Source organism: Bidens hawaiensis, unplaced genomic scaffold (genome assembly GCF_021521415.1).
Source record: "Bidens hawaiensis isolate Kalapana, Puna unplaced genomic scaffold, B.hawaiensis_p1.1 tig00016475_1, whole genome shotgun sequence".
Classification (NCBI taxonomy): domain Eukaryota; kingdom Viridiplantae; phylum Streptophyta; class Magnoliopsida; order Asterales; family Asteraceae; genus Bidens; species Bidens hawaiensis.
This window is the reverse complement of record NW_027492515.1, coordinates 397,638-420,597: the sequence shown is the minus strand read 5'-3', so window position 1 is coordinate 420,597 and position 22,960 is coordinate 397,638. Positions and strand designations below refer to the sequence as shown.

General features: G+C 35.7%; 2 protein-coding genes across 2 annotated transcripts in view; both read right to left on the bottom strand.

Moving 5' to 3' along the window:
• Window positions 1-1,358: 1,358 nt before the first annotated feature.
• On the bottom strand, window positions 1,359-2,421 carry LOC143551619 (uncharacterized). Its single transcript, XM_077042014.1, has one exon. The coding sequence runs from the start codon at window positions 2,367-2,369 to the stop codon at window positions 1,359-1,361; it is 1,011 nt and encodes a 336-aa protein (XP_076898129.1). The 5' UTR covers window positions 2,370-2,421.
• A 1,281-nt stretch (window positions 2,422-3,702) lies between these two features.
• Window positions 3,703-22,960, bottom strand: part of LOC143551636 (midasin-like) — a 28,771-nt gene continuing 9,513 nt past the window's right edge. The window contains 53 exon segments of the mRNA XM_077042028.1: window positions 3,703-3,753; window positions 3,852-3,977; window positions 4,074-4,172; window positions 4,251-4,430; window positions 4,535-4,831; window positions 4,911-5,647; window positions 5,650-6,652; window positions 8,025-8,219; window positions 8,330-8,473; window positions 8,569-8,865; window positions 8,949-9,173; window positions 9,363-9,521; window positions 9,616-9,807; window positions 10,187-10,438; window positions 10,527-10,759; window positions 10,924-11,187; window positions 11,268-11,380; window positions 11,466-11,632; window positions 11,992-12,148; window positions 12,240-12,308; window positions 12,402-12,515; window positions 12,596-12,675; window positions 12,757-12,869; window positions 12,957-13,032; window positions 13,108-13,272; window positions 13,359-13,477; window positions 13,577-13,658; window positions 13,748-13,870; window positions 14,113-14,343; window positions 14,461-14,562; window positions 14,650-14,838; window positions 14,915-15,112; window positions 15,282-15,530; window positions 15,612-15,766; window positions 15,853-15,982; window positions 16,068-16,142; window positions 16,256-16,397; window positions 16,496-16,581; window positions 16,659-16,747; window positions 16,832-16,967; window positions 17,081-17,329; window positions 17,418-17,500; window positions 17,592-17,657; window positions 17,754-17,934; window positions 18,055-19,542; window positions 20,050-20,241; window positions 20,639-20,872; window positions 21,126-21,290; window positions 21,386-21,451; window positions 21,542-21,631; window positions 21,726-21,826; window positions 22,418-22,516; window positions 22,715-22,862. Coding sequence (XP_076898143.1) covers window positions 3,721-3,753; window positions 3,852-3,977; window positions 4,074-4,172; window positions 4,251-4,430; window positions 4,535-4,831; window positions 4,911-5,647; window positions 5,650-6,652; window positions 8,025-8,219; window positions 8,330-8,473; window positions 8,569-8,865; window positions 8,949-9,173; window positions 9,363-9,521; window positions 9,616-9,807; window positions 10,187-10,438; window positions 10,527-10,759; window positions 10,924-11,187; window positions 11,268-11,380; window positions 11,466-11,632; window positions 11,992-12,148; window positions 12,240-12,308; window positions 12,402-12,515; window positions 12,596-12,675; window positions 12,757-12,869; window positions 12,957-13,032; window positions 13,108-13,272; window positions 13,359-13,477; window positions 13,577-13,658; window positions 13,748-13,870; window positions 14,113-14,343; window positions 14,461-14,562; window positions 14,650-14,838; window positions 14,915-15,112; window positions 15,282-15,530; window positions 15,612-15,766; window positions 15,853-15,982; window positions 16,068-16,142; window positions 16,256-16,397; window positions 16,496-16,581; window positions 16,659-16,747; window positions 16,832-16,967; window positions 17,081-17,329; window positions 17,418-17,500; window positions 17,592-17,657; window positions 17,754-17,934; window positions 18,055-19,542; window positions 20,050-20,241; window positions 20,639-20,872; window positions 21,126-21,290; window positions 21,386-21,451; window positions 21,542-21,631; window positions 21,726-21,826; window positions 22,418-22,516; window positions 22,715-22,862 — 10,758 coding nt within the window. The 3' untranslated portion in view covers window positions 3,703-3,720.

Below are 22,960 nucleotides of genomic sequence, written 5' to 3'. Positions count from 1 at the left end.
TGGTTTAAATTAAGGTCTTATATGGATGAACAATTGAACAGGGCTTTGTTTATGCATTTTGTGAAAAAAACTAACTAGAAAAACATGCGAACTGATCGTTAAGAACTCAACATCAATCAACATAAAGGTTCGCCGAACACAAAAAATTTGCACTTAAGAAAAATAACTTGATTAATTACTAACAGTGAGACACAAGCCAATTTGGGATGAGCATACACTTGAATGAATGGACGATGCTGTTGAAATGGCTTGTGGTTGATTCACAGGGCTTAGTGTTTTTTTAAGTAAAAGATGTAATAGCCGTTTAAAAAAATTAACCGTTTTCCTATCATCTATTACTTAAAATGGTCAAACATCGTCACCACTTTGGTTGGGTAGAAAACAATAAAACTCCGTCACTTTGGTGGGGTAGTCAGGATTCAAGAATCTTACCATCGGTTCACTTGAGGATTGTGGGCTCAGGTCCCATCCCGTTCATACATTAATATATTATATAAGTTTTATTTCTTTTTTCTTTTTTCAATAAGAGGACAATCAATTAAAAGCTTTGGGACCATATATCAACATTTTGTTGAAGGATCAGATAATTTTCTAAAAGTTCCAAAATGTCATTTTCTTAGTAACTCATTGTAGGGATTATTATAGATGAAAATATTTTAAAACAACTATTTATATAGCTTCTGAGATATCTAGACAATTTGTAATCTAGTCTACCATATGTCAAAATGACATGAATGAAGTCATGAAGAGGCTGCCTAACTATTGTGATCGTTGATTGTGAAATACTTGTTTTGAGTAGTTATTATCTTAAAACATTTCAAACTTTAATTATTTTCAAATTCAAATCAATCAATCACTTTCATGTTACCAGATACTTTGGCTTATTATTATATAGCCATCCACTTGCAATATACAAATAACTTTGTCTTAAAGCGAGAGATACCCTTCATAATCACACTAGTTTTAAAGGTTCAATAAATCCCAAAAACCTGACCCAATTTTCTCCACATCATCTCTACTTATGGATAATGTTAATTTATTAAGTATCATAAATAAAACAAAATAAACAAAAGCAAACCCCTTAATGTTGTCCCTAATCCCTACTAACCATCTTTATTATAATATTGTTAGATTCCTAATCCATTATCTACCACATAATGATCCAAAAAAATGGAGAATCTCAAATCATGCATGTAAACCACAAACATGTAGGAAACAAGTATTGGAATATAGTATATAGGGTTTCAGTGTCAAGCCTAGTGGCTCGCCCAAGAACATCATCATAATAAACAAAATGAAATTACAAGATGGATACCTAGATGATTTGATTTGTCTTTCTCCATTGTTTGATGACATGATCATGGTATCAAGTTTTCTTGATTCTTGGTAGACAACCGTTTAAGAAGCTCGTAAGTCGTGATCATTGTCGTCGCTGACATGGACATCGAAGCCCACCGCGGACCTAACCCTCTATAGAAAGCCATCCATCCACCTTCTCTTACTAAATTCCTCACAGTCTGCCCAATTGTTGGACCCTTCCTATTATTATTATTATTGTTATCAAGAACTTGTAACCTTGTCTTGATTGTATCCAATGGCATTGTAACTAAAGCCGAAACACCTCCCGCCATCGCTGCACTAACCCCTTGAACCGCCATTACAGTTCTCGAATCAGGTCCATCTTTCTTGCATATGTAAGATCCAACTCCACCCCACACGAGTCTTTGAACAACCGAATACGAAGCCCACCAAACCGCATTCGACGGCGCATATGTCATCACCGATATCCCAAAACCCCTATACAAACCTCTCGGTCCATCAGTACTCAAAATCTTCCTAAACGCATCAATTCCATTCATATATTTACACGAGTTACAATTCCCATTCCCATTCCCCTGTACCATCAGTCGTTGACTCACGACATCAATCGGCGTCCAAACAACCTGCGCAGCCAATGCAGCCGTCAATCCAGCAACCGCATTAGCAGCTGCAGCTGCAGTAGGTTCCGAAAACCTTAAGTTTAGAGTACTAACACCAACGTTACTCTTGGTAACCTCTAACGCAGTCATATAGACCGCTCGAGCTGGAACTGTGCCTATCAAGGAGGTCCCGAAGCCTCTGTACAGGCCTCGAAAGCCTTCGTACCTAATAATGGACAACGCAGTCTTCAAACTCGATAAATGCGCAGACGAAACCTGTTGTCTGGTTTTTAGTACTACGACCGGATAAAGTGAGGCGGATACACACGAAAACAGGCCGGCACCGAGGACGAAGAATTTGGACTTATCGAGCATCTGCCAGTCGATTTCTTCGGGTTTGTGAATGATTTGATCGGAGGATTCGGTTTCCTCTACGGTACTCAAATTCATTTCAGGTTTCGGTTTCGCCACTTTAATAATAATAATCTAACCTAAAATCATACATGAGCTAGCAAAAACCTAAAAGCTGTACAATGAAATAGCGATCGATTGAAGTAGCTCGTTGAATCTGTTTGTTACCGCAATAATAATAATAATAATAACCAGAGAAGAAGGAAATGAAATTACAGAGATGCGAAAATGGTGGAGGCTGAAAATGGAAAGAAAGAGGGATAATAAATAAATATAAATACTTTTTTATTTATTTTCCGGTTTAACTTTAGGGTTCTAGAGTATGGCAAGGGTCGGGTTTCCCGGAGACAATGGTGACTGTCAAGTGATAGCTGGCTGCGGTATGGTTTTCTGGAAGAATGTTCAAGAAAAATTGTAAAGTCAGTGTGGGTCCGATTAAGAGAACGAGGTTTCTCTAATTGAAGAGTCCGGTGGCCTAAAGACAAAAAAATATTAGTTGTTCGAAAAAATAAAATAATAATAAAGTTTTCTAGGAAAATTCATGACGGCTATGCAAAAGAAAAGAGAGAGAGAGAGAGAATTGCGGTTTTCATGTATATGTATGCATGGTTTGTTTAAATTTACTATTTTAATATGCTATTTTTGTCCTTAGAGTTTCATTTTCATTGCAATTTTCATCTTTCTCGCTAATAGTTTTTGAATGGAAAACATAGGGAGGAAAATGAAAATTAAACTCTGTGAACGAAATAGCAAATTTTACACTTTTGAACTAAAATATCAAATTTGAACAAACCACATGAACAAAAACGGTAGTCCTCTCTAAAAAAGATGAAAGATTAAAATGGTTTGGACATACGAATACGAGAGCAACACAGTGTCAGTAAGAGTCATAGAACCTAGGAGGGTAGGAAAGAGACGGACCTAAACTAACTTAGGATGAGTGCATTAGACCCCGCCAAGAGAGGGGGGGGGGGGGTAGGTGTCACTTTGATATTGGGGCTAATATGTTACCTTATTCGTGTTCCCATAAGTATCTCTATGATATTCAATCCATAGTTACACTTGTTCACATATCTTTATTGCGTTATATGTTACCCATACTATACTTTTCGTAAGCCTTCTAAACACAATACTTCAAAGTTCATTTCTAAAACTGTTTTCATGTGCTTTTAAAATTATCAATTTTGGCCGATTAATATAACAAACTTAGGTAGTTTGTAATATGTGGCAACGATATTTTATAATTACTTTAGTAGTAATCCTTTTGGGTAAACACTTAGGATATTCAGTAAATCACATAAAAGACAATTGTGTATGTTTCCCTTTCCTCGTCATATTCAAAACCCTAAACCTCTGTAAGTTTCATGTAATGTAAACATCTTCAAGTCAATTAGACCCTTGAATTCTGCATAAGCTCAAACCACTGCAATTTGGTTGGTAAAAAAACTTGGTCAAAAGTTAGTAAACTAATAATAGTAACAATGCATAACATAACAAAATTTACAGATATGTATAACTTACTTGTCTTAATAAATCAGCAAGTGTTCTTGGAAGAGTTTCAATGTCTTTCAAGATAACATAAAACGGAAACGGGAATGAATCCATATACGGGGAGAGTACAACCTTCCCATCATCATGTGACACCTCCTGAAAAATATAAACGAGTCATTCAACTTTAATCTTATGCTAAAACCTGAATGAGCTAAAACTAGTATAAAACTATAATTAAGCGAGTGCAATTACCAAAACTTCGGTTATCGAACTTTTCGGGTTATCCAAAAGCAAAAACGCAACCATTCGTTTTTTACTCAAAGTATCTCTCACACAACGCTTCAGATGCTCCTGCAAACAGAACAGTGAATTGATTAGAAACAACGTTTAGATAACCATCTATTGTTTTATTAAGGACTGAAATGATACCTTCTCATGAAGATTGCCATCGGCTATAATTAAAACAAGCTGCTCTAATGGATTTTGTCCAGATGGCAATCGAGCATTGATTACTGCAGAATCTAGGGTGGTGTTTAGGAACGTTAATAGGTCAGCCATGGGCTGATCAGCTATAGTGTTCTCTTGCGTAAATGTCAGACTTGAGAGCATCTAAAAAAAGAAAAGATCGGGTCAACATCATCACAGTGCCACATCAGCATGTTATAAATAAAGCGCAGCGCAGGTTGAACTAGTGATATTTATGGAATACTAACCTTAACACCAGCATCTGAAGTGAATGGTTGATCAAATTCGTGCAGTAATTTAATATTTCCCTTTTTACCAAAACTTGCAACTGCCAAACTCCCGACTTCCAACTGAGACATTGCACGGCAAACTGTCACTAAGGCTTCCATTGCAACATTCCCACAGTTATTCTCGGACATACTTCGAGAATCATCCACAACAATCACAACTTGATAGTTTCTTTTATTGGGCCGGGTCCGTCTCAACCATATTAAATCTAACCATATTAAATCTTTTCGGTAGTGACTTGCAATGTAAGCGATTACCTAAAAATAACCAACATAAATATTGACAATTTGACAAGTTTAGTTATGAACCAATAAAAACAAGGTATCAAAAACATACCTTTTTCATGTTAATTCTTTTTCCAGTTCTATAATCCCCTTGAAGCTTGCTAGCAAGAGTCGGTTCCATAACCAAACGCAACTGTTCAGCCAGCTCTTGTGATAATCTTGTTGTTTGCAACTCATATTTTCTCCACAAAGCAGTTGCAGAATCTTTCATCTCACCAGAAACATCTTCAAGTTTGTGGGACATCCCCATATCATCATCAGCAACAGAGAGTTGACCGAATTGACTGATGTATTCTGTCATATAAGACCTCTTCACATACACCGAACTCTCTAATTGACTTCGGTCAACATCTTCGAGAGAGTTGGGAACTTCATGAGCATCATCGGGAATCATCTCAGCTTCATCAATTTCCATCTTGTCTTGGATATTCTTTCCAATATTAAACGGATGACTCTTAATGGGCGGGGCTTCAGGCTGTTGCTCTTCAATGTCCATTTCAGAATCATCCTTCTGGTCCACGGGCCCACCATCACCGTCACCATCAGCCAGCTCTTTCCTGTCAATGTTTTTATCCACCTGGTCGGCTGCAGCGGAGTCAAGTGCCTGGGCTGTACCTTTCTCCAAACTGGAAGTGAACCCATATTCATCTGCATCTTGATCTTCATCTCCACCATCCATATCATCCGTTAGATCGTTTTTCTTTTCTTCTAAATCAACCGACACTTTAGCCCGTTCTTTCCAGCCATCAAGTGCATCACCGATATTACGTAGCGGGTTCGGTTCATTTTCTGAAGGGATGACTGGTCAGCCTCAGGTAGTTGATTAACGTGTTCGTCATTCAGTTTCCCGGCCTTTGATGAGTCAGCAACACTAACTTCATTCTGTGTAGAATTAGGCAAACCTTGTATAGGAGCCAATTCACTTTGCATATCATCAGTGTTTGACCATGTAACCTCCGATGCAACATTTCTCATGGATGCTCCATTTGACCCGCTATTAGGTCGAGTGGCAGATTCATAATTTTGCTGTGGTTCAGTATCAACACGATCAGCAACTGGTTCAGTGACATCATTCTTTTGTTCATCCATATCAGCATTGGTTTTACTTTCTTGATTATTTTCTTGATCGGTTTCTTCAGTTTCCATCTCAACATTTTCGGTCAACGCCTCAGGCCCGTTTTCATCTGGGTTTTCTTGGTTATTACCGTCTTCACCTTCAGCTGATTCATCAACGGTTTCAGTGCCTTCATCTTCATTTTGATCCACATCATCTTCTTGATTCATGTCAATATTATCATCGGGATCCACATTGGGCTCATCAGGCTTCAATCCTGTCGGTTCAGCAAAAGCTTCGTCTTTATCTATATTCATATCTTCAACGTCATCACTACCATCATCAGGGGCGTTATCACCAAGACCATCATCCTGTTTGTTAGATTTATCAGGATCTGACTCCCCTGCTTCATCGGTAGTTGCCACATCATCTTCTTTAGCTCTAAGCTCTCTGCCACTGGAATCATCATCCTTGACTGACGACCCGGTCTCATACTTTTCATTTTTTTCAGGATTTTCATCATCTTTATTCTCCCCGAGTTTTTCATCAACAATGTTACTGTCTTCACCAGTATCACCCATGGCAGAATCAATTTTGGGGTCATCAGCTTCATTATTGTTTTCATCATCAGTTTCATCATCACTGACACTAAATGCATCAGCATTAAAATCCTGCTCCATCTCTATACCTTTATCATTTTTACTTGGAGCATCATTTGATGCATCTTGTTCTTCACCCGCCTGCAGTAGTAAACATTATATAATTAAGGCAAAGTGCAAAAAATAGAACCCAACTTACAACTTATTGCTTGTAAAACTTTACTGTTTTTACTAGTAAGATACTGATGTGGCACAGTTTGGCCTATGCAAATAAAATTCTTAATATACTAACTTTACATTCATGAATTCGAGAAAACTAAAATACACCAAACAAAAATAACTAACATCCAATAAAAAGCAAAAACTACAAGAAATAGAAACAAACTTTACAATTTCAGCTAGGGATGAGCAGAAAACCGAATTAACCGAATCGAAACCGAACAAACCGAAAAGACCGAACCAAAAAAACCGAACCAAAGCATTAACCGACGGTTAATTTTTTAGTTTTTTGAAAAACCGATTTTTCGGTTTAGGTTCGGTTATCCATTTTAAAAAAACCGAAAAAAACCGAACCAAACCGATTAACCCGACACGGTATGAACCAACAGATTTGCAAGATTCTAATGTGTATGGTCAGCAATTAGAGACTTTGATTGAAAAGTTGGAGAACATAGAAATTGGAATAATAATGTTTATTTACGACATGTTTTGGCTTTTCAATATTTACTTAAATATTAATACAATTGTACGCGTTTTTTTGTAGATGTTATGACCGGAAACAAAACACCAATAGAATCTACCATTGACGGTGATGAAGATTATGAAGATGATGACGATTGGGTCTAAACACTTTGAAGATGACTAAGATAATGAATGAAGATTTAGACCAAACTTTTAGTGTTTTTTATTAAGAACTTTGTTTATTTGTTTAATTTTAAATTCTACTACTCAAGAAACTTTGTATTTGTTTGGTTTCACGTAACACATGCCTATTTTTGTATTTTGAATTCAATATATATGTGGTACTCTATTTTTGTGATTTTTTTTTGCAATGTCTACATACAATTAAAAAACCGAAAATAACCAAAACCGAAACCGAAAATAACCGAAAACCGAATAACCAAATAATCGAAAACCGATTCATTGGTATTATAAAATAACCGATGGCTTCGGTTTCTGTTTGGGTTTCACCCAATAACCGAACCGAACCGTGCTCACCCCTAATTTCAGCAACTAACCTTTTAATCATTTTTACTTGCATAACGCTGGCATGGCACTGGTTGGTGCTATGCCAGCTGGCACATCAAATGCCACATATGCAAAAAAAGCTTGTGAAAAAAATTTAAATCAAGTTTATAATAAACTTGAAACAATGAACATTTTTAAAAAGGTTGTACTTAAAAATGACTGATGAATGCCACATCAGAAGCCAGGTGGCAAACACACATAACTTGTGCAGATAATTCTGTATTCTCTGGGAAGTCAATTACTGCTAACGTCGGTAATTAGGTACCTTTTCAGTTCCAATGAGTTGATCTTCATTTTCTATCTGTTCACTTACATCTTTGACCCCTACACCCTCACCCATACCAGTTCCAGTGGCATCTTGAGGACCACTCTCTTCCTCTTCGTTTTCTGGTGTGCACCCAAAACCTTGGGAATACAATGCAGCAAAAATCTCTGCTAGTGCGTGAGTAACCATTGACAGCTGTACCAAATAAAAAAAGAAAATGGTGTGGGAGTGAGACACATTGTGGCACTGCAGATAATTATATGATTTCTTAAAACTAAAGTTAGCAAGAACGTTGCCAAACTTACAGTACTATGGGCCACCATAAAGTCAATAAGAAGACCGTTGCCAATGTTAATCAATAAGTCCAATAATGAATACAGATGCTTCAGCTCTGCCTCAACCAGATCTATGCTTGTTTCTTTGTTTCCGTAAAGGTCAATGAGTTTTCCCTGTGTAATTTAACTCAAATAAATTAGTGTTGGAAATCGCCAAAATTTGGTGAAACTCAGAATAACTAAAAATATAAGAATCAAAAAGTCCTTACAGCAAAGTTAAGTGTTGCCACTAATTCATCATGGATAGAGTGCAACTGCAGAGACTCAACTCTAGAAGCAAACAATATTTGCCAGGTAGTGATATTTCCCAGATAATCCTCTGAACAGTCAACCCTGTTATTGACTGAGTTAACTTGCTCAAAGCCATCAACAATGTGTTTGCATGTTTTCCTAAAAGACTCTGTGAACAGAACTTCAGCTCTTGAAATATTATCAGCATCATGTTTTTTCTGTGATTGATTCCTTTCTTCCAAAGCAGATTTGTAGTACTCTTCTAAAAGGTTGCTCTGAAAGATTCAACAAAACTCGCATAACTGGACAGAAAATACGTAATAAAAAAAACAAACATCATATAAAAAAAACTAGATACGTTTGTGATGATGTCCTCGAAATGGTCAAGCAGAACCTTTTTTGCTAATCCAGCATTAACATCTTGCTTACGAATAGTTAGTAATTCCTCTTTGAAGTTCTTAATTAACAAAAAGTTTTGTTGGACAAATTCTTCCATTTGCTTTGTGACGCCATAAGGATGTAATACAACTGACGTGCTAATTAGACTGCCGCAATCACCAAAAAGATGATTATCCAACATTTCCTGTTGATAACACGGCATATAGTTAGTATGACATGTTCCAAAAATAAAACATATTTTATATCAGCAAAATCAAACAATGAATCACATATAAAAGCAAATTTGGATAAAAAAAAGTCATATAATGTGGTCATGTTTTTTTGGGCATAACCATATTTTAACAATAAAAAACTTATATAATAAATATGGTACCTTAGACTTTTTAAATTCAAGAGCAAACTTCTCGAGGAAAAGACGAATCCGGCTAGCGGGAGCTCCAACACTTTGACAATTGTTCAAATGGATGTTTTCAACACTCTTTAGCAACAAACATTCATCATCTAAAACGTTGCACATTGTATCAAACAGTTGCTGCAACAATAATTACAAGTATGAGCATCAAGATTCAATAGTAGCGTCTTTACGTATAAATATTCAGATGCAAGTTAAAAAAAAAACCTTTTTGACGCCACAAGCATTTAGAAACAATTTCTTGATTATAAGAAAAGGAGCCCCCAGAGCTGCTTGAAAACAAATTCTTTAATGGCAAACTTCGTTTCTTTAAGAGTTCCAAGCGCTTGGAAAGATAATAGACAGCAACTCTATGAGATTTTTGAATCTCAACAAGATGATCGAGGTATGAAACAGCCTTATTAGCCTACACAAAGCAAAAAACAAATGTTCATTAAAAAAATAGCATAAACTTCGCAAATACCTTCATGCAACATATCTTTATTAATTATAGCAACCCGATTGAAAGTGGTGGCACTGTCAACCCATTCTCCTTAAAATAGATCGATTTGGGATGCCTTTTATCTTCCATGATCATAAAGGGTGAAAAAGTTGAACTTAAATAACACAAGATGGTTCAAATGTATCAACCAGGTCGAAAGCCACCCCAAGTGCTTCTAAATGCTTAAAGAGGCCAAATAGGTGTTGACACTAAATATGTTGGACTCAAATATTTTGGTCATAAAAACATATCAGGTGATATCTAACAAAAGCTGTAGAAATCAAAGAATGGTTTCTGTGATTACCTGGTCAAGTGTAATGTCCTTGTGAAAGTTCAAGCAAACTTGTTGCAAATGGCCCAAAGAAGATATACTTTTGAAGAAGTATTCATTTGCTGTTTTCCACACGGTTTCTAGATTATCCATGCTTCGAGCCTTCTGTAGAGCAGCAACATCAAGGTTTCCAGAGGATAATCTACCTTCTTTAAGTAACAAATGCTCCATAATATATGATTGTTGGAGAAACCATCTGCTTGATTTATTCTTCATGGATTGATCCTGTGTATTACAATTCCACCACACGAAATGTGTCATCAGAAATGACAAGGAAATAACTTGAGAAACAAAGCATTGTCAGATAAGATACCTCAATAAACGAAGATCTATTCTTAGATAATCCACAACTATCCAAAAGTTTTAGTAGTTCAGCTAGAGCCCTTCTTTTAGGCAAACTCTTTTTCTCCTCCTTCCAAAGTTCACCACAATCAATAAGATTCGTGCTGATTTTGTCAAATGTGTGTTGGATTTGATCCCACTCTTCCTTTGTCACATCACTTGAAGACTGAAAATCTATGCACTTGCTGATAATATCTATATTGCCTGAAAAGTTCTCCAAAGTTGAAACATTAATACAAAAACATGCGGGAATGAACATTTACAATGGAAAAGACGAAAATGACCTCTAGCTTCTTCCAATTGGATTGATCCTGTGTATTACAATTCCACCACACGAAATGTGTCATCAGAAATGACAAGGAAATAACTTGAGAAACAAAGCATTGTCAGATAAGATACCTCAATAAACGAAGATCTATTCTTAGATAATCCACAACTATCCAAAAGTTTTAGTAGTTCAGCTAGAGCCCTTCTTTTAGGCAAACTCTTTTTCTCCTCCTTCCAAAGTTCACCACAATCAATAAGATTCGTGCTGATTTTGTCAAATGTGTGTTGGATTTGATCCCACTCTTCCTTTGTCACATCACTTGAAGACTGAAAATCTATGCACTTGCTGATAATATCTATATTGCCTGAAAAGTTCTCCAAAGTTGAAACATTAATACAAAAACATGCGGGAATGAACATTTACAATGGAAAAGACAAAAATGACCTCTAGCTTCTTCCAATTTGATAGATGTGTGGCCAGACTCTTTGAAGTGTGCAACTCGCATATCTTCCAATGCAAGATCTACTTTATTTCTCCAAGTGGAAGACCATGTGAAGCTGTACAAAAACATGTGTGAGGTGAAACGGGCCAATACAGAGCATAGGCTTGACAAATTTAACAATAACCAACTTATGTAGGTACCTCATTTTGTTCCAGAGATTGATTCCGTGGCAAGCAACACCCAGAACTTTCTTGTATTTCTCAAAAGAATTGCTAAATAGCGTACGATCATTAACTGCTGTTGTTTTCATTCCACTTTGAGCAACTGCTTGATTAAGTATAAGCATTACAGGTTGCTTCAGCACATCCTATGACATAAACACATGTGTCAAGGGGCAACAAAAGAAACAATATATGCTGGAAATGTTTCATATTATGTTACATATTCATATTATGTTTACATGCATACAGCTATAAAACTGAAAATGTTAACTAAAAGATACTGAAGGGGAAAACTGTATCTTTTAGCAAGTATAAGTGATAATAGGATGGTTTGTTTAGAACTTTGTAGTAGAAGGGTATTTGAATACATTTACGATAACAATTGACGAAACTCAAAGCCAACTAACCTCCGAGTAACACGTGAACAGAATAGAAAAATGTCGATGTCCTATTTATTTTGATTTTTGTTATATATAAAGATAAAGATTAACTGTCTGTCACTCACCGTATACTTCTGAATCAGCTTTTTAAATTTCTCACGGGTCCGTTTTGAAGTCTCCATTGTCATATACCACTCATTACGTTCCCATTTGCACAACTTCAAAAGTTCTTTCAATTCTCCCTCAATACTCTTCCTGTTAGATGCTAATTGCTCCAAAATACTGAAATACAAAAACATTTATTTTGTCATATAAGTAACAGTGTAACACCGTGTAACAAATTACTGATTTAATATGTTGCAAAAGAACTAACATTGGCAGGAACTGAACGTAGAAGCCAAAGGTATTGTACAAAATCTTCACATTATCCTCATGGCCACGACTGCATGACATAAAACGATTAAAAATAAAATCAAGTAAAGTACAATTACGCTATTCTTTTCAAAGCTTAAAAAAAAACAAAGAATTAACAAACCTTAAATTAGATTTCTGACAAACTGCTGTGCTGATGTGGCCATGGAAAGAAAAAACAAGTTGAAGACGCTTATTGAACTCACCAATGCTGGAAGTCTGAATAAACTCCTCCAAACTGTGTAAAAGAAAAGTAGATATGTTATAAATCTTACAGTCTAAAACATATCTTTATTACTTCACATTTTATAAACATGCCTCTGCATTGTGGCCTGACTATAATCTTGAGTATCTGCAGAATGATTTTGTCGAAGAACAGAGTATAATGGAAACCATAACTGCAATAGTGCCAAAGAGATTAAGTCATTACAAAACACAAATAGCAGAGGTCTGCAGACAACAAATTAATAGAATTATACCTGGCCAGCATTGGTATCAAATCGTGCTTGAACTTCATCCAGTAAAGCAGGCCATGATTCAAATTCCATCTTTTGCCATGATGACACAAGAGTAATAATGGGATCTAATTGATCTAAAATTAAAAAAAAAAAAGTCAAAACGCACCCTTAAGGCTATAAAATTAGTTTCTATGTAAACCCAGCATATTCAAAAACTTTACCAGAAAGGGGAAATTTTGCTACAGTTTCTTGAAGGTTCCGAACCCTATTAAGTAGAAACTGCAAGCCTGACATAGCCTATAAAGAACAAAAACAACATGCACAATTACAGGCTGTAAAGAGATAAATTGAATGCAAATGACGAACTGTAACCTTAGCAAGAGGCGTGCTCATAGGGATAGACAAGATCATATCGGTCACATCCACAATTTTTTGAAGAGCGGGATGATCATCCCATTCAGTCATAAGATGACGAATTCGCTGTTGAAGATTCATAACTGGTCCCACCATCTTAGCCAATAAGGGAGCATTTGAATCCTATTTCATAAACCGACAAAATTCAAAAATAATATATAAAAAAAATAAGTTTATCAACAGAAAAAAAAATTAATAGCACACAAAACCTTGTAGAAGTTTGGCAGATGAGATGAAAGATACTTCTTATCTTGCTCAAGACAAAGGCGTAGTACATGTTCTGGGATAAGTTTAGAATCCAAACTAGAACATAACAAGCCCCCTAGATCTGATAAAAATAGTAACAAAAAGAGATTTGCATTTAAATGAAATTAGAGATAGCATTTGAGTAATCACACAAAAAGTTAATAACCCCAAAATCAATCACCTTTTAGTACTTTTGTACCCAAATTATAGGAATCCAAGAAAGAACGCAGCCTATCAGAATCAGACACTTGAACAAATCCAACCTGAGTAAAACAAACAGTTAGATATGCTTTCATTGCACTGTTTATTAACTGAAATATAAAGTACCAAAAGACGAAAAAAGTCAACTCACAGGTTGAAGGAGATCCGTGGAACCAAATATGTTATTATACACATTGACCATTTCATTCAGCATAGATTCCAGCAAGAGATTCCAATCTTTCTCCAAGACTTCAGTCGCTTCACCAATATTATTCTACAAGAAGCATGTATTTGCATTAGCACCACACCTTAAATATCAGAAGTAGCAAAAAGAAACGATCGGTTGGCTTGGTAACGGGTCAGACTAGCCCAATACACTTTTTGTCAAAAAATTAATACACTTTGCCCCAACTATCGACACATTTGATCTATTTCTTTTAAGCGCCTAAATTTCTATAATTACTAAGCATTAATAAAGGCATCCAAGGAAATGCTTTTAGATTATAAAAATGTTACCTTTTCAACACGTTCTTCACCTTCCTCATAAGCCAACTCCTGCCACTCTGAAAAGGCTTCACTTGCGGTTGAACTTTCGAGGACAGAAACGTCAATTTCAATGACATTTTTAATATCAAAAGCACGAGGTCTAAATCTATACTGCTGAGAATCAAGCTCTTCATTGGTTCTAACTTGAACTTTCATTTGCATCCAAAGGTTTGCAAACTCATCAAACATCTTGTCCAAGAGCTAATTGATGTGGAGAAAGAAACATAAGTCCAACCATTCATATATGAGAGCTGAGGTGTGTAAAAAGTTTGGCATGCGCCCTTATGTCACATATCAGAAAACACCAAAAACTATTACCTTGAAAGATGCATTGTCAAGAAAATGTGCTTGAGCAACATAATGCACCACACGAAGAAGAATGTTTTTATGAATCAAAGCTTTCAGTTGCAAAACAGATCCCTTTAACAAACAAAAATAAAATGTATCAAGCATATTAGATTCCAATACAAAATAGCATTGTCAAATATGTATCTTAAGAAAACAGACCTCTTCATCTTTACTACTGTCTCTTGCAGAAGTGACCAAAGTTTCCACCATGTTCATATCATCTTCACTCATGTAAGTAGGGAAACATTTATCGAAATTTGAAAGTTTAAAATTGAAACTATCCTCGATATTAGAAACAAGATTTCTTGTCATGCCCCTAGGGAATCTTATGAAGGAATAAACTATCGCCTGTCAGTCAAAAAGTCAACATCAGGATCAACAAACCAACTGTGACGTAACAGCAAAGATAGATTTATATATTTACCAGAACGACATCGATATTTTTCTGCTTAACTCTATCCAGATATTGATCATGTAGACGGTTTGACAGCACCAGTGACACGCCTAATTTCATCTCATATATTGCAATCTGAATAGGTTGAATTATATCTACATACTCGGAATAATCATTTGATAATCGGTCCACAGCACGTGTTGCCGTTTCCAGGAATGACCCGAAACTCTATGAAAGAGAAATAAATACACATTTAATATTTCAAGTATGTTTAAACTATTAAACAAATTTCAAGGATTTAGGAAGTCTTATGCATTAAAATCACCCTAGGGTATTCCAGTTAAGTTTCATTTTTCAAACTTAAATTATTTGACCCATAGTTTGCTCAATTCAGTACCTGCCAATGAAGTATTTTCTCAGCACCCTGTTTTAAGTCTTCTAAATCTTTTAAAATATGTTTAACCGATTCCATAAAATCATGACAATCTTTTCTCAACCACTTAAACTTCTGAGGATCAGAACGAGACACGACTTGTCTTTGGAGTATGTTTCTTTCATCTCTAAGAGAATTTAATAATCTTGTGCTTTCATTATCAGCCTCACTTAATGAGAAGCTTCCTGCCAGATAAACACACTCTTGACGCACCTGTAAGGACGATTTGAACATTTAGAACATTTAAAGATTAAAAAAAGGACACAAGTCCTAAAAGTTTGTGTAAAATCATACTTGTATATCAAGTTCAAGTGACGAAATCCTCTCTGTCAGTTGAGAATATTTAACACTCTTCTTCACTGCTGGATCCACGTCATCACAGCATACTAGAAGACTATAACGTAAACAACCAACTCGTAACCAGGCAAAGCCGAGATTAAACAAAGAATCTACAAAAAACATACATCAACATTATCAAAAACACTAGAAAAAAACTGATGAAACACAGATTAGTGAATTATCATCAGCCGTTCACCTGTAGACTTCTGTGAATATAGCCCATCAAGCAACGGCTGGATAAACGGAGTTATCAGAGACTTCAAAACGGAGTGGGTTGATGATTCAAATGATTCAAGAAGAAACTTAATAGCATCCCCATCGACTTGCTGTAAGGTAATAACGTGAAAATTACATCAAAATAACAATATTATGTTACGATTAAAAATAAAAAAGTGTTTTGATCACATTTACCTGAGCTGAAAAAAATATAGATTTTATCCTATAATATATATCAGCTTCAAAGGACTTCTCATGAGCAAGTATTATCTGAAAGACAGGATAAAAAAGGCAATAAAAACTTGGAAACCAAATTCAAATAAACAATTGTCAAGGGTCCTTTCAGAAGATAAGAATAATAATAAATTAAGACAAAAGGCTACCTGCTGAAACAGAGATCGGGCAGATGATATGAAGAAACTACGGCACTCAGTAACATGTGTAGAACTTAGCCACAGATTACGGGAAGCAATTCCAAGCTTTAAGCTATGGGCGTTAAGATCGTTGATACCAGCTGTACTTTGCCTTCATTTAACAAGAAAAGTTTACAGAACATGTTAAGCACGATTGAAACTGAAAAATAATATGTAACATGCTTTATTCCATTCGCAAGTAGTTCTTACAGAATATTGTCTAAAGACAGTGTTGCCACAGGCTGAAAAAGCATATCAGGTACAAGATCTGCATAACCATGTTGGCTCAAACTTGTCTGCATCACAAAAAAAAAGAAGGTAAATTTGTGCAAAGCCGTCTGTTTTATCAACCACAATTGACCATGGCACATACCTTATCATGACAATTCAAGTGATGTTTCCACAAAGAAGTGTGCCAGTTAAACCACATCTCATTAACAGTACTAGAAAGGCTTGAATGTGCTGTTAAAATTTAAAAAAGAACAAAGTAAGTATTTTAAGGTGAATTCGTTTTTCTTACTTTCTTATAGAGAAAGTTACACTAACCAGAATTGACAGCAGTCCAAGCATCAAGAACCCATAATACTTTCTGATGAGGAGAAAAATCCGTTGGGGGCCTTGATGAAGAATCAAGGGAAAACTTCAAAGAAGATTCCAAGAGCCAACGACATCGAGATAAACCCTACAAAACCGAAAAGAAAATACACATCAAAAGTTAAAGCAATAATGTGAATCGAGCTTTCCTGATTCATTAACACTGTATGTGTTTGTGTGTGTGTGTGTGTATACACATACCGATTTCATTTTCTTCCCATCAAGAACAATTTGGGATAGCTCTTGAAGCAGCCTCATATCAAGACCAAAACTTGTTGAATCGTTCAAAGGTACAGTATCAAGCCAACAGCTCAAGCCAGAAGCTTGGCATAGTATGTCACTGTTCATCACACAACAACTAGAGAGAGCACTAAAAGATGAAGCTTGCTCATCAGTCCGTATATGTCTTTCCAGCTTGTCTTTTTCGTGATGAAACTTAGTTAAAAGCATCTGCATGATTAACATTAAAAATGAAAATTCGTTGATAATAAAAATGTGTATACACAAGAAAAACAAATTAAAAAATCCTAAACGGTACCTGATACACGTCCTCCATCTTCTTTAACACATCAAGGTTGTCTTCATCTGCTTTGCCCATAAAAAATGCAGATATGCAAACACCTTCAAAGAGAAGAAATACTAAGAAACTTTAAGGAAATAATTGTTTCTCTCTGAAACAAAGAGAACTAAGTAACACTGTTTTGAACTTTACCTTGCATGGCAAGTTTACGTAATTCAGGATTGGTGGAAACAGCAGCCTCAATGAAGTCTTTTTGGGCTGCAAAAAAAAAGAAAAAGAAAACAGAAGCATGTCAGCAGAGAGCAACCGAGCTTGTAAAAAAGATAGCATTGTACAAGATGACAGTAATAGAACCTAGTTCCTTGAAGGGCGCCTCTCGCATCCAAATAGTATGACATAGGTTTACAAGTTGCTGCTGTTTTTCATATATATCAACAGAAGAAGGTGCATATGGATGGCCACCGTATGCCCACAGTAGCGACCTCTGTGAATTCAAATCCCAAGGAAGAACTCTTTCCAAATCCTTCATGTCATTCTACACAAATTAAAATTTAGTTGAAAGCGCAAGAGAAAGAAAAAAAAGTACAGTGCGCGTGGAGGCCACCCATGTACCCAAATACATTATCCCTGCAGGAAGTAATTTAAGAAAGAGCACCTGAAATTGTTCTACTTCATTTGCGCAAAAATCCTTCAATTTTTTAGCATCTTTTACCAAAGAACGCCAAGAAATTAACATGCAGTCAAACTGGGACGAAACCAATCCATTCCATGCAGATATATGATCACTAATGAGCTTCTTATAAAGTTCAAAAAGCTTATCAAATGAAGGAGACTCAACTATCATATCAAGAATTCTTTCTTCAAGCTTCCTTAAAGATAGCAAAACAGGAATGAAACCCTGAATCTTAACACTCCCCTTAAACTCACTCTCAGCATGCCATTGTTGATAACTAATCCTTAACAACCCAACACACTTAACCGCTTTTTTCAAAACTTGGCTGCTAGACTCGGATACCATTGCATTTAAATTTGCATACTCCAAAGAAAGCATAGGTGTTGAATTAGCTGATACTGAATCCCAATTGCCAACATCACGGCATTTTCTAATGCAATTCCAAATAGAATGATTGAATTCTTCGTTCAGAAGCTTTAAAAAGGTTGAAAAAAACGAGCAATATCTTTGTAGATGGTCGTCTAACCATCGGAACCACAATAGATACACTTCTAGGTCAGCTTCTGTAGCCTGTTCAATGGACCAATTAGCAGCAAAGAAAAGTTGTTTGTACATGAGTGCTGCATTGAATCTTGTTTGATCGATAGTGTCCAACCTTGCCGCATCAGATTTTGGGAATGCCATGTCATGCAATAAGCCTGCATCTGTTACATATGTTCTCATGGAATCACTGTGACATTGAACATTTTCCTTTGACCGCAAACCCAAAGCAGCCCGAAACAAATGTGTGGCAATTTGAGCGCCAAGATACTCCACATACATGCAGTTTTGTTTAACAGAAGTTTCAACTGAGTACCGTACAAAATCACACAGCGTCAACGTTGTGGGCCATCCGCCAGGCAAGCATAAAGAAGAATCCAGATGGGATCTATAATTGTAAATTTCATTCATGGATAGGTAAGAACTAATCGCTTCATTGATAATACCTTTTCCATCAAAGTGCCCTAAAGAGGAGAGATATGTGTGCTCAAAGCTAATTTTCAAGCTCCATAAAGCCTGATTGCCATTTGTAAGAAGCTGTTGAAATAACTGAACCCATCTCATAAGTTCAAGATTTGAAATGCTGACATCATGCTGCAACCCTTTTTCTTTAACCAAAAGATGTGATTTAGCCATTGCATCAACCAAAACTTCACCTGGTATATTTGAAAGTGCAAGAAACCTTTTCACATCTCTAAGTTCACTCTCATCATCAGTCAAACCGGTTGAACCATAAGGCTGCATCAAATAGATTTCTACACCTCTATTTCTCATGGCACGTGATACTTCACCATATGTTGGGTTAACCGTGAGGAACATTCTGAACTGAGGGTGGGGCCGAAGGATCATTGGTTTTCCGTCTATGGTCCCACATTCATTAACCGTTATTGATCCAGATTGCTCAACTAGAGAATTGATTCTATCAAGAACCTACAGTAAGATCAACTAGAGAAAATGAGTAACTTGCGCATAACAAAAAACTTTAATTCATAAGATATTAGAAGAAGCAAAATGGACAGGTTGGATAACGGGTCAAAACAAGTCCAGGTCAAAACAAGACCAATAGGGTTCATGCCGTTTATCCACTTTTAAAAGGTTCATATGTAACAAGTGTATTGGTAACGATGGTTACAAAAATAATATTATCACAAAAAATTCTCTATATCTTTACAGATATAGCGATTTAGGAAGAGTGTATGTGTCAAAATTAGAATTTAGCTAATTTTCAACCCGTTTGAAATGTTCCCCTCATAATATAATTGCCCGGCTTATAATATAACTAAAATATGATATAGCCCCCATTTAATTTCGTCCTGTTTGAAATGCTCCCATCAAAGGTTAACTGGCTAAGACTTTGTCCATTAAAAAGAAACAGAAAGTATATAATGAATGCTTTTTATGATTGCGAACTACGAAAAATAAATATAGAATACAAACCGTAGGGTTGCAAAGATTAGCATTCTCAAGTACAATCCATTCTCCATTCTCTATGGCTTTAATAAGAGACCCTGCTACCCACTCAAACTTTGCAGGATATAGCAGTTTCCTCTGATCATCTTGTAACTTTCTAACAATCTTCAGCAATCTATCAAGATCTTCAGTGCAGCTTTCCATAACTAGTTTTAGATTCTTAATAATATCAATTAACAAGACATCTAATTTAAAGTTAGAGATGCCTTGAGAAGCTTGCCATGGACAGATAAATTAAGTGAATGTATAAATACAAAAATAAGGATAATGTAGATAGATCACCCAAGTATACAAAAGACATCTAATTAGTTCCACGCATGCCGATTTCAGAAAAAAAAAATACTAAAAATCAGTAAAATGACAAAAATGCCCCTGAGCATACTCAAAAGAGTAGATTAAACATATTGTCATTTTTAGAACTCAAGAGTCGAGATGTTACAAAAGCTTTAAACTTGAGAGCATATTTTCAGTTTAGAGCTAGAATTGGCATAAATGAAACCAAAATGGAAACTTTCGAATACTTGGGTGGGCTATGTATAAATTATAGTTATAAAGTACAGAATAAAATATATAAAATAGTACCTTCTATGATCTGACAGGAACGAATAATATCTCTTAAATTGAACTCCCATGGGAATCCAGATTGCCCAAATTTATGGTTTATCATTGTATCTTCATGTAAACGCTTGTTAAAAGCAATAAGCTTTTCAAGCAAAGGCACTCGGATAGACGGGTACAAAGATTCACAAATGAAGCGATGGTCTTTCTCAACTAACTCATCAACATATACCTGAAACAATATCAAAACATATAATCAATAACGACCCAATACAAGAGGTGGCAAAATAGGTGGATCAGGTAAAATGGGTATTTTCAGCATTGGTCAAAACAAGCTGGGTGACCCGCCTTTTTGTAGTTTTAACATAACCAACGTGTTAAATTTCATAAGCAAAACTATATAATTGCCCAACACACTTTTGGTTACTTGCAACCCACCACTAGCCGATACATATGATGTCTCAATATAATGTTAAAAACAATACCTTAGTAAACCGATTGAGAAAAGATTTAGGAAGGCCTTTTCTCCCACCCCCCTGATTAGAAGGATTTTGACAAGCAAACACTCTGAAAGAAGGAGGACACTCGAAGATTTTTCCCAGTTCTGGGATAAAAACTTCTTCTCGGTGATCTAATATAGCATTTAAGCCCTGATTTCAAAAACAATATCAGTACACATATTTTTTAAAAAAATAAAGAAAATGATTCAGCATGAAAATGAATAGGAAACAAAATTAAGCCAGACCTCCAACACAGATTGAGGAGCAAGATTAAGCTCATCAAGCAAAACCCAAGATCCAGCCTTTATAGCCTGAATGATATTTATAAAAACTAGAAATATTAAGCATACTTGCAAAGATTGTTCCAAGTAACTAAATTAAACAGAGATAAGATTTTTAACCTGCAAAAGGATACCATCAGACCAAGCAAACTGCATTCCTTCATCACTTTCAACAGGTAAATCCGATCCCAGTAAATCCATCATGTCAGTCTGATTAGATTAACCATGAGACAGGTCAGCATCAGTGCAAATGGAAACTAAAGAAACGTAACAATTAAAGAGGAAGAAGCAGAATTTTAGTGACCTGCTCGGATAAATTTATCCGTACAACAGAATGTCCAGAAAATTTGCCAAGAGCAAGGATGAGACTCGTCTTTCCAACACCTGGACTTCCTTCCAATAAAACTACAAAATACAAGCAGGAAAACATAGTTAAGACCTCATTTGAGAATAGCAACCTGGTGATTGGCAGTTTATCTCAAACAGCAAGGATGTAACCTATTTGCTTATAAATAACAGGTTATCTCAAACAGACAATATAAAAACTAGCTTGAAAGAAAACAGATCAAACAGTTCGAAAGTGGCCCAATGTTTTAGAAAACTGCTTAAAAATCAGTCAATTAGGTTACATTTTATTTTTACTGGTTTATGGTTTACTTACATATGGGTTGATCCGGGTTACATTTTCTCAAGCAGATAACATTATAATAATCATGAAAGAAAATAAGTTGGATGAATTCAAAATCGCACAATGTGTAGTTTCTAAGCATAAATGGAGTGTTACAAAAGTATTTTGAGTTTTCAAATCATGTTTGAAACAGTAAATAAATTTAAAAAAGGTCTTTCAGGTCAACCCATCAGACTAGTTTTGATATGGACCTTGAATTTGTCCCAACCGATATCCATTCAACCTGCCACCCAAACCACCCAGTTTGCATAATGCATACTCTAGAAATTATTCTAAAGATTATAACAGTTTTAACTAGTAGTAAGTACCAGGCTTTTTAAGCTGCATCGCCCGCAGTACACGTAAGGAATTTCTGCATGTGGTTGGTGCCATAAACTCAAATCCTTCGGTCTGTAGACGGCTTTCACCTAAGGCACAGAAAAATAGCTTCAATTAGACAAGTATATTTAAAACACGGTTAGTGACCAACATTTGTAACCCCACTAGTATTAGCTAGTTTATCTAGTTTAAATAAAAAAGAAAAAAGAAACAAAAGGCAAAAACTTTTTAAAAAAATCAGATAGTTTATATGTTCAGATATGTAAGACCAAATAATTAAGTGACACCTTTTTCAATATAAAAAGGATGAATTCCAAAGGAACTGTCTATCTCCATGCCATTACTAGGCAGTGCCTCAGCTGACTTCAAAAGATCAGACCAATCATTATATTCTGCCATTAAAAGATTTGCCTGACCTGATCTCGGTTTACTCTCCTGTTGCAGCAAACATGTATGGTTTAATTAAAAGAGTAAAAAGATAATAAATACATAACAATGGAGATTAACATAAAAGAAAAGATAAACATAGGATA

Coding starts and splice junctions, on each gene's coding strand:
- LOC143551619 (XM_077042014.1), bottom strand. CDS start 2,369: ATGAATTTGAGTACCGTAGAGGAAACCGAATCCTCCGATCAAATCATT.